This window comes from Pieris napi, chromosome 9, assembly GCF_905475465.1.
Source record: "Pieris napi chromosome 9, ilPieNapi1.2, whole genome shotgun sequence".
NCBI classification, from domain to species: domain Eukaryota; kingdom Metazoa; phylum Arthropoda; class Insecta; order Lepidoptera; family Pieridae; genus Pieris; species Pieris napi.
The window spans coordinates 10,154,354-10,172,028 of record NC_062242.1 but is presented as its reverse complement, the minus strand read 5'-3'; the positions used below and the strand labels follow the sequence as shown (position 1 = coordinate 10,172,028).

The 17,675-nt window shown below is 32.4% G+C and overlaps 1 protein-coding gene across 1 annotated transcript in view; it reads right to left on the bottom strand.

Annotated features, from left to right (window-relative positions):
- LOC125052333 (irregular chiasm C-roughest protein-like) overlaps window positions 1-17,675 on the bottom strand; it is an 81,942-nt gene that overhangs the window by 47,737 nt on the left and 16,530 nt on the right. Inside the window, exons 2-4 of the mRNA XM_047653111.1 lie at window positions 5,668-5,924; window positions 3,886-4,036; window positions 3,396-3,476 (exon numbers count right to left, since the gene is read on the bottom strand). Coding sequence (XP_047509067.1) covers window positions 3,396-3,476; window positions 3,886-4,036; window positions 5,668-5,862 — 427 coding nt within the window. The 5' untranslated portion in view covers window positions 5,863-5,924. The remainder of the gene's footprint in view (window positions 1-3,395; window positions 3,477-3,885; window positions 4,037-5,667; window positions 5,925-17,675) is intronic.

Here is a 17,675-nt window from a genome sequence, read left to right as displayed (position 1 = left end):
CATCTAAAACTGGAGGTGGATCAAAGCCACCATCACCTTCTCGAGACACAATGGATATGGCAGAGATGATACCGCAACGGTTTGAAGTAGATTTCAATGAATTTGATTGTGATGGTGTCGAGGTAGGAATGTTAATTATAAATATGATGTATGGTGATGTTCAAGGTTCAACCTTTCAAGCATAGGCATATGCTCACAACAGTACTTTATTCCCCTACAGGTAGTTAGAGATATTGTAATACCTCAAAACATCCATGTTGCACTTGTAGTACCGAAACTCTGTCCAGCCAGAAGTGAGCCCATTCCCACTTATAATGGACAGTGGGTATAATACACCTTAATACCTGAGTGCGAACCACTCACCATGATACTTAAATTAATAGATGTTATTTATATATTTCAGGATATTACAAATAAAATCATTTTAGAAACAATTGATATCCCAAAAGCCAACAATGACAAGGTAATAAATCAGTTTTGACATAACTTGAATACTAAAAAAGCCAAACAAAGGTGTGCACAACAGTGACAACATAACTTAACAATTTCATTATTTTGTAGGATTAAAGAAAGGTTAAAGAAAATCATGTCGAACTGAACAACAAGAATCCCCAAACAACTCCAAAGAAACCTACAAGGAAGACACCGGTATTATATTTAAATTATCTCTATCTCTAAATAGAATAAAAGAAAGTTGCTATCCAGGTCTGTAGCATGTGCTACAAATTATATTATTAACACATTTATATAATTATATTAATATAAATGTGTTAAAAAATTTATAATATGAATTATAAAAAAATTTAAGTTTTGCATGGACAGAGCTTAAATTAATATTCTCTTATTTGTTGCAGAAAGCAAGTAGTAGTTTTAGTTTTGGAGAAGCCTCGTAGATGCACAACCAAGTAATGATTAATTTAAAATTACAAACCGAAATTCTGAAGAAGACATTAGAGTCACTTAAAAATAATAGTATAATGAAATAAAAATGTTTTAAAGATAAATAGTGTTTTATTTGTTTAATGTAAGAGAATAATAATAAATATTTATTTAATTAATTTTTCAAATGTAAACTGAACTTTATTGACTTTAATGACTCCTTTTCCAGTCTTTGATTATTTAATTGTAATTAATTATTTGCATGCAATCAAAAACTATTTTTAATAATGCCAAAGAAGTATAACTTCTTACGCGCGTACATAAGTACACGCACCCTTTTTTTTTATTTGTCGGACGATACAGTCCATTTATTAATATCATTAGTAAGATCAGAGTTTCAAATTAAAAACTCATAAAAAGGATATTAAGTTTTCTTATTTTATTTTTTAGTTAAATGTTTGTAGGTAATATTAAATTACTATGAGAACAGACAATTGGGAGATAATAACACTGAAGAAATATAACGCTGTTTCAGCGTGATCCTTATAACGATGTTTTATTATTAAAAATATTATTTGATAACTTTTGCATTTTACGCGAAACACGACTGTAATTGACGTTATTTAATTCTGGCTTGAAATTTCTCTAATGAGACCAATTTCTCAAAAATTGTTTATCAGACTACTATGGCTATATAAACTGCTTTAGCGCAAATAATTTCGTGTGTGTAGGATCAATCCACAGTTCAATTTTTTAGGGATGAATACAATCCTTAGTGCTTCTAAGCTTCCTAACTGATTTCAAGATATACAAAGATACATTATCAGCAAATAACAAGACCTCTATTTGATTTTAATAGAATTAGGAGCGATTTTTTAATTTAATATTAGATATTAAATTAGTCCTAGCGTAAATTTTATGTTGAATGTTCGGGACAATAATAACAAGATGTGTTAGAATTTCCTTAAATAACTGAATTATGTATGATGGCCTTGTTCCTCGGTTATGCTAACGGAAAGAGGAACCCGTCATCACTATTAGATATATAAAATTACATATATACAGAAAATTACTGCAGATAAATACATTATTAATTTTCTAATTAAACCTAAAATTTATACATTTAGGGAGATAAAAAAAAATATTTAAATTAATTTACGTTTTTATTCATTTATTTTTCCATTATCAAATGGCATTGATTATAGATATATAGATATATATCGCAGTGAAGCCAGTATTTTAAAAACCCAAAAGAGGTTTAAAATTCGACGCATTGCTCCCTAGAATGTAGTTAAAAATCTTTCGAAGTTACACCCACAATACATACCATATAACTACGTAATATGAAAATTAACTCAACATTATTACGTTATAGTTTCGGCTAACCCAAATTCACATAACCGTAATTAATAAACAAGTTTTTAGGCGTAACACATGTACAAACTATTTGGGCGGAAGTGGCAAAAAGTTGGCGGAAGGGCTAATATTTCAAATTTAGAATTGTAAACAAGTTCATGTGTTCAGGTTTTACAATCATAACATTTTTTTGTTTTATGGTAACTTTTTTATGTTTTCTGTAACGCGAAAAAAGTCAACGGAAATGTAGGGAATATTTATATAAAAATCAATAAACAAAAATGGTTCAAGAAGTTTTATAGACAGTATACTTCTTGTTAGTTACAAAGAAATAATTCCTAATTTAGGCTGAAAATGGTAATGAACAAAAAATACTGGTATTATTGTGAAAAAGCGTGGGTTGCTCTATAGACGAAAAAAATGGCACAGAGCGCCCCACGCTTTTTCACAATAATACCAGTATTTTTTGTTCATTACCATTTTCAGCCTAAATTAGGAATTATTTTTCACTTTTTAGTTTGATGTGCTTTAAAAGCGTGTTTTTAGTTTTTTTTAACTATTATTAATTTTTTAGTTAAATTTTTTTTATTTTTTTTTCGGATTATTGCATTGTCATCGATCTTTGACAGGTGCGCAAAATTTGAATAAAATCTGTCCGTTTAAAGTGGGTCAAAATCGAGTCCGAAGGAGTCGGTTACATACATACAGGTGAAGCTAATATAAAGCGTGTAAAAAGAAAAAGATGATATTTCTTAGATTTAATACAAAGGAAAAAAGAAACACAATTGTCAGATTAAGGAACAATTACAGAAATAATGGGAAAGGCTAGACTAATGATGATAATATATACTTCGCCTAAAACACTTCCGTTATAATTTTATTATATAGAAGGCGCAATTAATAATAAATTTAAACTTGGCAAACATGAAACAATTACAAATGCATCAATACATAAAAGCAAACGATGAACGTAAAATCAGATATGGCGATCGGCGCGTCAAATTATGTACTCAAAGTGTCAAATTATGTACCCTCAATAAAATTAGTAAAAAATATTTATTTCGAACAGTTGTATTTGTTCGTTCCAACCTGACATATAGGTCTCATTAATACAAGTTCTAACAACCTTAGTTAATGTTAATTATTTTATTTTTACTAACCTCTTGGACCTGTGCTAACCTGACATTGGTACATGGCATCATCATCCAATGTCACGTCCCTGATGTCCAATGAATAATCCCCTGAAATAAATAAACGATAAATAATATGTGACACATTTCTACGACGTTCTATATATTCTAAGGTGTTTGGGATTAGCATTTTGATCTGCCGGCCTCATAAAAAAGACCGGCAACGCACTTGCGAGCCTTCTAGCACATGTTAGTGTCCATGGGCGGCGGTATCACCTAACATCAGGTGAGCCTCCTGCCCGTTTGCCTCCATACAAGAAAAAAAAGAGTCAAGGGCAACCCAAGACAATCAGGATATACTATGCGCGTCGTGGTATTTGTAAGCATAGGTTCAAAGGGTTTCACTCTTGTTTCTTATACTGCTGTAGATTGGAACTCCCTCCCTACCATCATGACGGAGTATCAAGTATCACGGAAGAAAAACACCAGTCAAATAAGTATAAAAATGTAGTGTTCTCACCCTCTTCATCGCTTCCAATCATCTTATACCGTTCGTAGCCTGATAGATGTCTGTGTGTGCCAAGCCCAAAGTCGTCTTTGGTCCATTGGAGTTGGCCGACTTTATTCACCACCCGACATGGCAGGATTACTCTTCCTCCTACTACAGCACTCTATAAAAACAATCGATGAAAAGTTAATAGTAAGAATGCTGATGATGCGTTGAATCCTTACAAAAAAATGCTAAAGAAAACGTTTGTTGTTGCACTTATAAGCAGAAAGAACGCTTTAACTAAAACGCTTAGTTGATTCAAATTAATCCCAGGCGCAAAACTCGAAGATGGCTGGACCAATACGAGTATTTTTCTTCTTATATTTCCATGAGCTCTGAGGAATGTTGTTATGGGAAACATATAAAAAATTAATTGAATAATTTAGTTGTATTTAGTACTTAAGTTTTTATTCATGAAAAACGATCAGACTTTCTGGGGTAACATGGCAAAATTTACCATAATATGTTGATATGTAGCTAAGTAAAAAATATTAAAGGGAAACCTAGTTCGCGGGGGTACCTTCTATTATATTCGTTACAGTACATATATATATATATATATATATATATATATATATATATACATATGTAATCCAAAAAACTTTGGCTATGTAATTCTCTATGAAAAACACTAAAGAGGTTTTATGTTATAGAAAACTATGTATAAGATATATAATTCTCGTATAAGTTTCTGGTCAAGATGCTCGATTCACACGCTTATAAACTCTTAACAATAGAATATTCAATTTTATCCCTTAACTCCTAAGAGGATAAATCTACAAATTTCCAATTAGTTAACTAGATTCAAAAGGTCCAAGGGCCAATAAATAAATCAAGAGTCCCTCAGGAAGTCCCAAAATCAAAGTTCGGACCTCAGAATATTAATTTAGGAGATTCATAAATCAAAGTTTTTGTTATTCGTTACCTCGCGAGTTGACATCTTGGATATGCCGATATTAAAATTCTTCAGATGCCTTTGTGTGTAGTAGATATTTGCTATGAGTTTTATTTATAGCCTATTGTAGCAATTTTACTATTATATTAAACTAGAATATTAAAATTTATTTAGAGAAAAAACTTTTTAACCGGATTAAAGTTATGTATTATAAATTTACAATTATTTAACATAATTTTAAATTTATTCGACCGTCACCGTGACCACACACGCTGTAAAACACGCGAAAGAATAATAATACATAACTTTAATCCGGTTAAAAAGTTTTTTCTTTAAATGTGTAAAGGTTATGTCAATCAAAGACAATACTATTAAAATTTATTTCGTATCTTTGTCGCTTTAACGACATTTGTTCAATTCCATTGTTATTAATGTAGTCAACACGAAGACTGAATAAAATACTTAACGTAGGCAAAACGTGCGGCGATTTTTTACATAGAATTTTTGTTTAATACTTCTCCTCGGCCTACTGAGATTAGTTGACAGTAAGTATTAACTACATAATATTTTCTATAGCAGGCACGAGTTTTATTGAATTTATCACGTCACGCATTGAACGTGTACGATTGCGACCACATTTCTCAAACTTCCGGTGAATTGCCTAAAGGGTTTCGTCACCTTACAGAATAATCACAGAATAGCTCTGTTAAAAATATTCACTTCCTTTTATTTATTGCAAATTTCTTATAATTTCAGTTTAACGATGCAAGCATGAAAAACTCCCTTGATACCCAATTCTTTAGTCGCTTAAAGTCCGCGTAAGTACAAATATACATGTATAGTATACCAGAACATACCTGATCTTGTGGCTCCAACGCGAACTTCTGTTCCTTCGCACACACTGACACTATTAATAGACAAAACATCCATTGCTTGCTCACTACAACAAAGTCTAGCACTGTCCTTAGTAAAATGAACAATGTATTTGAACGCCTAGTCGTTACTCTTGTCCTTGTTTCCTTTGATTTGAGTTCGTTATTGTGCTGATACATTTTGTTTAGGGTGTGAAAAATCCATGTACAGCCATTTGTGTTCAGCGCATTTTCTTTTATAGCTGAAACAATAGAGAGACTTATTAACATTTACTATATTTGTTAGTCTTTTATAAGTAAACGGTGGGTCTCCGTGGTTTGGTCTTACGCCAATAGTTTATTATAAGTTTATTTATGGTGAAACAATACTTTACTGATCGATAAATATTTCAGAAATAATTCAGCTCCGTATCCGATTAGCAGGGTTTAGAATAATAGTCGTAAAAGTTAAATAAAATGTGTATTTATTAATTTCGTAATCCTAATATAAGTCATACTCAACTTTTTGTTGACACTTAACCAATTTTTTTTATTATAAATAGCCAAAGATGATACACATAATATATACAAAAAGGTTCAAACGTTTACCAAAGGAAAAAATCAATGAAAACAATTAAATACATTTAACTAAATAATACCTAATTCGGTGTGTTGTGTGATGGTGTGAGGCAGGTGATTTAGCGCTATGGATACGAGTATTCTTAATATTCCTTATAAGCGCGATATACATATATACCGCGATAGCTTAAACAACTCAATCGTATTGTTTTCGTCCCGAGTCTAAAGTATGTATTTTAAAATGTTCACACAGCTATTAAACCTATGTTTGTAAGTTCTATAAATTATAATATCGTTTTAATAACATTATAACTATCGTATTAGATATTCAGCTTTGCAGCATAAAATGCAGCTTATTTTCAAACGAGGAATTCCCGTAACGTTATTACGAGAAAGAGTTGATCGTAATTTTATAGAATAAAAAATAGGTTTAAAGACATAAATCGAAACACAGTTATTTTATGTATCTGCTGGCTAAACGTCATATATGTTATATATATATATATATAACAATTTGATTATTTAATATTATTGAAAACTGAACTAATATTATTAAAGCATTCATAGGAATCATAAGTATTAAGTATTTAATAATAAATTTAACAGAACAAATATAATATAACAATTTATATCTTAATTATAATATATCAGCCACATAAAGTAATATAAATAAATATGTTATATTGTCAAAATGTAACCTAATAAACAAAAACTGGAATTTCGGGAGCTGGTTGCAACTCCTAAGACTCCTATGAAATTATTTGAAATGAAGAGATGGTGGTGCATCTCCACAATCAATGGAGCCGACTTCCCCCAGCTCAACATACGTAGGCGGATGGGACCATTTGAGACAGACTCTTGGTGTATCAAGGGTCATCAGAAAACATCCGTGCCCGCGGAGAACCCACGACGGAAGTGGTCTCGTGGTGGGGCGCGGACAAGGTTCTGTTAGCGCCCCAGAGCAAATGTTGGTGGCGCAGTGGGGTTTTGGTGGTTTAAAATTAAAATGTTTTGTCGAACGGCCCGTTATTGCTTTGCTTAAATGTATATTTGTTAAACTATGTTAGAGCGATGTTGGGGCGGAAACATAAAGTTTTTAACTACCTTATATTTAAATAATTTAATGAGCTGTTAAAGTTTGGTTTAAATTAACACTTAATTAAAAAGATAGCGACGTGGTTAAAGAAACTTAAGATTTGAACGACTAAAAACTTTGAAACTCAAATAAATGAAATATGCAGTTTTGAAACTAAATAAAAAATAAAATTATTTCTCTTTTTATGATTAACATTATGCCACTAAAACTACTCTAGCTTAAAACAATTAACAATGATTTTAAATGGAAATAATAGAAAAGTTTTATTTTTTATCATAACTAGGTACGTTTTAATTAAACTTAATTGTAAGAAGGTTGGGAATGCATGAATGTCACATTATCGATAATAACTAAATCAATCTAACTCTTTTCACTAATGTTTTGTTTCATTCTAACAAATTGTGTTTACGCTGCGATTAAAAGAGACAGATTACTTTAGTAAAAATGGTGCAAACTGATTTTCGTTATATGAAGTAAATACGGTGCCACATAATTATATGTTAATTTAAAAACTTCCTACATCCAAACTAGAATACATTATAATAGGAGAAGTGTTGGTGGTTAAGCGTAGGAGGCTAATCCTTTGGTAGTTATTATATAACAGGGGGCAAACGGGTAGGAGGCTCACCTGATGTTAAGTTATACCGCCGCCCATGGACACCCTCAATGCCTGTAGGCTCGCGAGTGTGTTGCCGGCCTTTTAAGATTTGGTACGCTCTTTTCTTTAAGAACCCTAAGTCGTTTATACCAACTGTACACAGATACGAATATAATTTGATTTATGTATGTTAATGTATAATACATATTTTTTATGGAATTTACTATTAAGTTTGTAATGGAAGAGCTGGGAACCCTGTCAGTTATCTTTTTACATAAAAGGGTTCCCAAACCTTACACATTATAATGAATTGTTGTCAAACTCAAACTCAAACTCAAAATATCTTTATTCAAGTAGGTAACTAAGTACACTTTTGAATAGTCAAGTTAAATTAATCGTAAATTTACATTTACTACCAGTTCGCAAGTCAAGGGCGTAGAGCGGGTAAGAAGAACTGGCAAGAAACTTTCCGCCACTCTTTTTAATCGCCAAGTATTGTCATACAAATTGTTTGAACTGGAGCAATTCAATCCCAAGGATTAGGATCATTTAAGTAGTCCTCAAATTTATAAAAAGCTTTGTTGATTAATTTTCGTTTAACGAGGACTTTGAATTTATTTAGTGATAATTCTCTAATTGCGCTTGGGAGTTTGTTGTAAAAACGAATACAATTTCCATATAAGGAGTGATTTATCTTTTGGAGCCTGGTTGGTCGTACACTCAAATTAGTTCTATTTCGCGTATTATACTGGTGAAAGTCACCATTTGTTTTAAAATCGTTTATATTTTTTTGGACATACAACAAGGCTTCAAGAATATATTGACCAGATAGTGTCATAATATTTAATTCCTTAAACTTATTCCGTACCGACTCCCTCGGAGAAACACAACAAATACCCCGAACAGCCCGCTTCTGCAGCACAAATATGGATTGAACCTCTGCAGCAGCACCCCACAATAAAATGCCGTACGACATAACGCTATGAAAGTAGCTATGATACACAATTTTAGCCGTGTCCTCATCAGTAAACTGTCGGATTGTCAAATGAATAAACATATTTTTTTATATAAGCGCAATACACGGTAAAGAAAAATATTGTGAGGTAATCATTTGTTAGAAATTAAAATCGATTTTGCCACCGGCCAGCTCACACATGGTAATAGATTATGCCCTTATAACAGTGGCCTTGGGTTCAGAAATCTGTATCTGGTTCGTGATAAATTGCTTTCTTTAATAGGCAAGTAAACAATCAACTTTTTGTGCCTGGCGCCGTTGACTTTTTACACGCTTTATATTAGCTTCACCTGTATGTATGTATGTAACCGACTCCTCCGGACTCGATTTTGACCCACTTTAAACGGACAGATTTTTTTCAAATTTTGCGCACCTGTCAAAGATCGATGACAATGCAATTATCCGAAAAAAAAAATTAAAAAAAATAAATAATAGTTAAAAAAAAAATAAAAAAAACTCGCTTTTAAAGCACATCAAACTAAAAAGTGAAAAATAATTCCTAATTTAGGCTGAAAATGGTAATGAACAAAAATTACTGGTATTATTGTGAAAAAGCGTGGGGCGCTCTGTGCCATATTTTTCGTCTATAGAGCAACCCACGCTTTTTCACTTTTTAGTTTGATGTGCTTTAAAAGCGTGTTTTTTTTAGTTTTTTTTAACTATTATTTATTTAGTCTACGGAATGCAGTAGTAGTATTTACCTTAGTGCCCGAATTTTAAATAGATACAAAGAAAGAAAAGTCCTTCAACCATGGGTTTTGAACCTAAGACTCTTCATTACCAAAGACAAAGTAAAATGTATGACTACATTGAAATGTAATACAAGGTGATATAACTAAAAATATATTATTACATATTATATTAAATCTGAGCTCGGAGCAAGATTATAATTCAAAAATGAAGTAGCATGATATACTTTAAGAACGGTTCAAATGAAGAGAAATCGCGTCTTTTTACCGAATAAGTTACAATTTTCTTGGCATATACGTGTTATAAAAATATTATTGCTGTTTTTAAACGCACCTTCTTTTGCCTAAAAGCTTAATATATAATTGGACTACTTTTCGTCTCCTTCTGTCAATTATGTTTACGCTGCGATGAAAAGAGACAAAGTTAGTTAAGATGTGTGATTGAATATGTTTTTGTTGAAAAATAGTAAATTTCGGTTCTTTATGTCAAATTGTGTTTAAGCTGCGATAAAAAGAGATGGAGTTAGTTAAACGGTGCAATTTTATTGTTTTTGCCGAAAGAGGGGGTAGATTTTTTTGATGAAACAGTGATGTAGCCTGATTGTAAATTTGATCCTTTTATTAGATGGCTAAATATTTTCTGAAAGGACGAAGTTATATAAATTTGAATTTGAATTAGGTCCATACCCTTAAACAACGTTGTATATTAATATTATTAGTCATCATTTTGTCAACCATCCTCTTTCGCTGAGTACCATAGACCCCACTTAATCTCATCAACAGTATCGCTAATAACAAACATCGCTTTATCTGTCATGGAGTTATAGCGTGTAACTAATTGGCTGGCGCCATGATATTAGTATAATATTCAAACCGCCCATTCCCATACATTGCGCCACAGAAAATCACATACCATAAAAACAGGTGGTGAGCGCTCTATAGATATACTAAATTTAGAATAACATATGATGTCTTTCTCCTGTCGGATTATTTTTGTGATTGTAATCAGGAGCTTTCAACTACTTGTCAACAAGACAAATTAACTATGCTTTTATAAACGTTTAGATGTCATTAAAAATATCACGTATGTAAAAAAAATATTTATTTATTTCCTATTTTTACAGTAACTTAATACTAATGCAATAGAAGACATATTAATGTAAAATTTAAACTTAAAACATAAAATAAACAAAACCAAAAACCTAAACCTTTTTATAACTAATTATAAATAATGAAATTCTTGTGAATTCAGCCAGTGTGCAACTAAATATATCCGTCTCACAAGCAATAACATTCAGGGTGCGCAAGACACGCGTAAATAACTCTGAGTAAATTTGTACGCGCTTGAAATATAATTATCAAGAGACAAATATACAGTATTTGCAATAATCTTTTCCTAAATAAAAACAAATTTATAATGTTTGGTCCCTTTGGCAGTGTACCTTTAATGCCAGGTAGACCGGTCACCCCAGTGCTGCCACATTCCTTGCTGTATTGTGATAGAAAATTGGTTTTTATTTTCGCGGATAATTATACATCTAATTATCTTATTCTTTTTTTAAGACAATTTAGCTCTATATAATGTGAATATCCAATAAAGAAGATTTATTTAAAACCTATTTTATTTCCCAGAACGTAGTTATGACCCACAATATTTGGGTTGGGCCCACTCACACTCCCGAGTTCGTTGCCGGCCTTTTAATAAGTGATACGCTGTTTCTTAAGGATTACTACCATTCTAGGCCCCCCCCCCCCCCCCGCCTTTTTGGCTAACACAAGAGACTTTCATGAACATAAGGTTATAACCAACCATGGAAATGGTAATTTAAATAGACACTGAAATGTCCGACACGTGTATCATGTTGTTCCCCCATGACGGGGTTGCGGGATGCAAATTTAAATAACAATCTTCCAATTTCGAAATAATTTATTAAATAAATCAAAGTCAATATCAATCAGAAATTGATTTTACAATTGCGATGCGAGACAACCGCAGGTGTAACGGATATGTACCGCTGGCTATACAGGATGTTTATAAATACGTTTGAAAGCTTTTAGCATAACTTAAATAGTGGATTTAGATTAATGTTAGCCTAGTAGTTAGGAATGGGGTTCTCAACCTTGAGGTCAATGGCGGTGGGAGAAAACATCATGTCTTAGGCCCAAGAAATATATAATTTGAGCCTGATTAACTACTTGGTTAAAGGAAATTAACAAACCAGACATCTCAACTATTAATATATTAATAGATACGTGTGACTTATAAGTCAAGTCTGTTTCCCAAAGAGATAGATAGAGACTGTTGTTACGGTCGATACCCCTCTTTCACTTCCTCCATTATGATGATTTGAAATTCAAAAATTTTACCAGAGTGGGCAGATGTTAGTTTGTTGATAATACAGGCGTTGAGAGGAACTTTATTACTATAGATATTGTCAATACATGTTGCCGTGGTGTCTGTTACCCTAGTGGGTACAGTAAAATTATTAATTAAATTATATGATTTAAACATATTAAGCATATGTTTACTTGAACTACAGTTGTCAAGCAAATTTACATTAAAGTCTACACTAGCGTATTCCAATTTGTACAGAACCTGCTCTAATATTTTTTCTAAGCTATATTAGCGCAGGTTATTATATAGTGACATACTCGTGGATTTGCTTACTTTTCATTGTTTAACTACGATGGCGGAGCGAACCATCACCAGTAAACATTCCCGAAACTAAAGAACGCCTTTTCATGATATTCTTAAATAATAAATTTATTCCAGAAACGTACGAGCTGCTCTACTAGCCCCGCCCCCACTATTCACATTCGCCACAGATATCTCAGGACTTCATTAAAATAGTTAGTAATTGTATGTGAAATATATTATAATTGTCTATGGATAAAGAAATCATTTCACTCAGACTACATTTCAGAGACTACATTTCAGTTAACACAGGACAAATATAATGCTTAAAACCTTAAACTATTTTTGAAGTGAAAACTTCTTTAGCGGCGTTGTACACTTTTTTTGGAATGGGTGAAAAAATTTTAAACTCGCGTCAGGACACGTGACCTGATCGAAAATTCGTAAGACGGATGGAGATAAATTGTCATGTTTGTGTACGATAGCGCAATAAATAAATATTGTATTCTACCACATAAATGATAGTACTTTTATACTGATAATTAAAGAAATTCGTTCAAAATTATTGCCGAACCATTCCAAAATATCAAAAATGCACAACTTTAATATTCAAGTTTTTACTTCTGCCGGCACTCCCGGAGTGCAACCCGTCGTTTTTTTCTAGCCATAGAGGTTCCAACAAAATAAGACTCCTATACAACACTAGAGATAAATTTATTCAATATTTTGTATGTTTGTTTACCAACATTCTGTATACGCTTCTGATAATAATTGATAACGTCGTCTCACTCACGCAACGGTTCAGTGAACTCTTGGAAAAAGTTCCCACATGTCTCGTCCAGTTAAGTTTGATCTCTGTACGTAAATTATTTGTACTGTACCAGGGTCCTATGATGGCCTATACAATCAACTTTGTAAGAAACTGGTCTACATTAATCACGTTGTGATGTGAAATGTTTGTTTTGACTTTAGATCCATAATTGCCCTTAAATTGCTGAATTAATATGGATGAAGATAAATAGGACGTGATAATTGTTCTAGACGGACACGGAAAATATTTCAGTGGAAATTTTCTTTGAAGCTATATTTAGTCGTAAGGACGAAAGCATGTATATCTTATATATTATTTATTTATTTACACCTCGTTACCATAATATACAAAATCATACAAATAAAAAACAAAAAAAGCAGATTACATAAGTTATTAGGCAACGGGCGGCCTTATCGCTAACAAGCGATTTCTTCCAGGCAACCCTAATATGGAAAAAATAAAAATAAAAAACAAAATATGTTTATTATGGAACATAAGATACATGTATCACTTATTCCACGTCATTAAATTTGAATTTGTAGGCATCCCTACTCATAGCATATCATCAAACAACACATATTTTAAAACAAATATCGCAAATTAATTAGAAGCCATTGAAATCAGTCAAGCCGTTTCGAAGTTATATAAGAATTTATAGATAACTTACAATTAAAGCACAAATTTCAATAACAGTTTAAAATAACCCTTGCCGTACGTGACAGCTCATAACAAGTAGTTTTTGTAATGCATCCGTATTTGTATGACAAAAACGAATTAAAATCCTGTTTTTAGGAAGTTTATTTGCATTCCGATATTATTCCCACGAGGACAGGTTTTAAGAATTTAAATTGCAAAATTTATTACTCATATAAAAAGCTGATTCAGTAATGTCCGTTATTTCTGATCCGACTCAGAGTCGTCCAGTAAATTAAATTGTAGATTAATTATATGTAATTGGTATGATTTCCATTATTGTCTAACTTTTAGACGATTCCCAAAGTGTTATCAAATTCCATTTTAAATTCAATTGAAATATCTCATACTTCACAATATTGCATTGACACTTTTAAAATTCAGAATTCAAACAAATAATTAAATTTTTATAGGATGCAAACTTTTAGCCCATTTAGTTGGTGCGTTGTCGGCCTATGAGGGAGGAGTATGTTCTCATATTTAACAATTGCAGGTCGTATATCCCGAGGAAGACACCCAACGGAAGTCGAATCCAGACTTCGCTAGTTCGCAAAAGGAATTGAAGCCTCATGTTATAGAGAACAAAAAGTAAACAATCTTCAACAAAATTCAATGCAACCCGCAAAACCAAACGGTCTATTACGCGTTCACACACACACATACCCCATGTGGTTTCCTTATATGTATATTGTATACCCTTATAAATAAAATTTGTTAACGTTGCAGCTTATGTAAAAATGATTGTTTATTCTCACTACATTTTTCTATACTTTTTCAAGACCTGTCGATCCAAAGTGGTGGAGGCCTGATGACTTGATGACACAGGTAGATACTCTTACCTTTAGTAGGCATCAGTCTCACACAAACTAGCATTTTCTTATAATAGAGGACAATTAATTAATAGAACAGTATATAACTATCATTTGTTTATGTACTAAGTTTTTGTGAGAAAAATGAATAAAGATTATTATTATTAATTTTGTAGTTACAACTACTATGACATTTCGTCTCTTAATACGGTTACATGATATGCATGTGTGCGACTTCTCAGTCACTCATTAGAGTCATTAAGTATACTTAAGGTGATCGCTTCCTATAACTTGTCAGACTCAATTTAGTAAGACTTGTAAAACAGGCTCATTCAGAAATATATATTCTTAATAATACCTTTATTAGTTTAATTGTTGTTTCAAGTAATCTGTGGAGCAGTGGTGGACTGAAATTGTGGTTCGATTCACGGCTTCAAATGAAAATCTAGTTTAGAGTTTATTACCAGTTCTTCTCTTCCGTTCTACGCCCTTGATTTGAGAACTGGCAGTAAATGTAAAATTAGAATCGTTTAATGTATATTTCCTTTTTGACGTTCATAAGTGTACATTGTGTTACCTACATGAATAAATGATTTTTGACTTTGACTTTGGATTCTATCTGTGTAGTAGTGTGTGTATAAAGTAATCGAAACTTACCTAAACCTACTAGCATAAGACCACGAAACAGATACAGAAATCTGTGGGCTAACCTAGAGCTAGTGGTTATTTCTACTCATCTGTCCCATTTCATCATAGCGTAAACACAATAAGACAGACAGAGTCGGAAGTGTTCATTACTTAAGGCGTTGCAAGTATTTTATTTATTATACAGTATTATACGATAGAAACTCGTAAGTTACCAACCTCCAAAACTCATCATCATGCAAGCAAGACGTTTTGGTACATATTTTCTCTCTCTTTAACGAAAAATTGAATTGGACCTTTGTATCTGGAACACTATTTATTTATTTTGCAAAGTATACAACTCGATAATTTGAAACTTATATCTATAGTTCGAAGAAAAATAAGTTTTCGACTTTATGGATTTGCCAACAATGTAAGTATTGTTTTGAAACTTAGGAGTAGGTATACAGCAAATAGTCTTCACCTCTAACTCAAATTTCTTAAGAATAAATCGTTTTAAAGGCCGACAACGCACTTGCGAGCCCTCTGCCAGTGTAAGTGTCCATGGGCGGCAGTCACTTGAGGTTTCATCCGGCCCTTTTGCCCCCTGATACATTTTAAAAAACCTATACTGGTCGTATCAAAATCTGCCTAAGTCCATAAGTCAAAAACTATAACTCGATATATTTATTCTGCCCAAAAAAATAGGGCTTAGCAGTCCCCTATTTTTTTTAAAGACATATGTATCGCTTTAAGCCCATTAAAACACGAGTTATATTACGAAACGTCAACTGGAATACGTCTTATTGTCGTTCCATGTACCTTGTAACAGGAGACTTAGCATAGGCAAGTCGTATAAGACATTCCTTCAAGCCTGGAAACCGCGGAATCGTTGGAAACCACAATACTACTAACTGTTTATGAGCCGTAGACTTCCTTGCATTCATTTGTGGTTGAACAATGGGAATTCTACTCTTAAAGCTGATTATACACGAGATGATTTGATGAATGAACTTTTTACAAATCAATCCTAATAATTTTAAGCGGTAAGATAGAAAAAATATATTTACAATAACAAAAAATATTGATTTTGATGTTCATACTATTTCATAATTGACAAACATTTCTTATCATTGACAGGATACCACTAAGAGAAAGACAGTCGATAAATAACACACTTGTTGTATGCTCAATTATGTTTTGTTGGTTCGTGCCTAGGTTGTTATAGGAAATACCTTATAGAAAAATAGGCCTAAACTTTAGCAAACATAAAATGCAAATGGTAAGTACAATAATCGATATACGGTAATATGAACAACACATGAGCAAATCACAGCGTTCTTGGATGATGATATCGCCGGAGATACGCTTCATTCCAAGAAGCCGCAGCATTCGTTTATTATTATTTTTTCATATGATTAGATTTTTTCGTAATCTGCTACCGAACTGTAAGAATTTCTTGAAATAATTCTTATCTCACTTTACGTACAATTACCTTCACTTTGGCAGGCTTCTTTTTCAAAGTTACTCAGTCTATAGACTGCCTTAGTTTAACTCATAGCTGAGAGCTTCAACCATCTCGATTATTTCGATCGAGCTCTCTACCCTGATTGAATTGCAATGCAATATTTCCTTGTTTATTATTTTTTCATTTGTGGTACGTGCCAGAAAATATTTTAAGCCTCCGTTATCGTTGGAAGCGAATAAATTTCAGATACGTCTGGAGCAGAAAACAGGCCGAACTAGCACTTTGTAAACGGATTAAATTGTTTACTCATTTACTAACAGTGCCTGTGAGTATAAAGCGGTTTGCTTTTGATTATTGGTCCACAGATCTAATAAACGTTGACTCGATATGCGTCATATTACGTCCGTTTGAGCAATCACTATCGAACCTATAGTTTCGTCTTTCGTCTTTTGTTTTACCAGTTTTCTTTTTTGGTAAAACAAAAGACGATTTTCACTTTGTTTACTATCCTTATAGAACTATATCCATCGTAATAAAACCCTGACGACATATCAGTGCTTTAAAACTATACATTTTTTAACACAAATATTACCTATACATTTAAGTATGGTTATCTGTACATCATATTATTGTACTGCAGGTCATATTGCTAGAGCGCGGGATAAAAGATGGACACTAGAAATAACGAAATGGACTTTCCAGTAGGTCCACCTACTGGAAAGAGATGTATAGGACGACAAAGGAAAAGATGGACAGATGACATTATAGAACTAGCCGGGGAAAACTGGATGAATGTTGCTCAAGACAAAGAGAAATGGAAAAATATGGAGGAGGCTTTTACCCTAAAAGAGGGCATACAAAAACTAGACCACTAAAAAAAAGGTGCGTGTACTTATGTACGCGCGTAAGAAGTTATACTTCTTTGGCATTATTAAAAATAGTTTTTGATTGCATGCAAATAATTAATTACAATTAAATAATCAAAGACTGGAAAAGG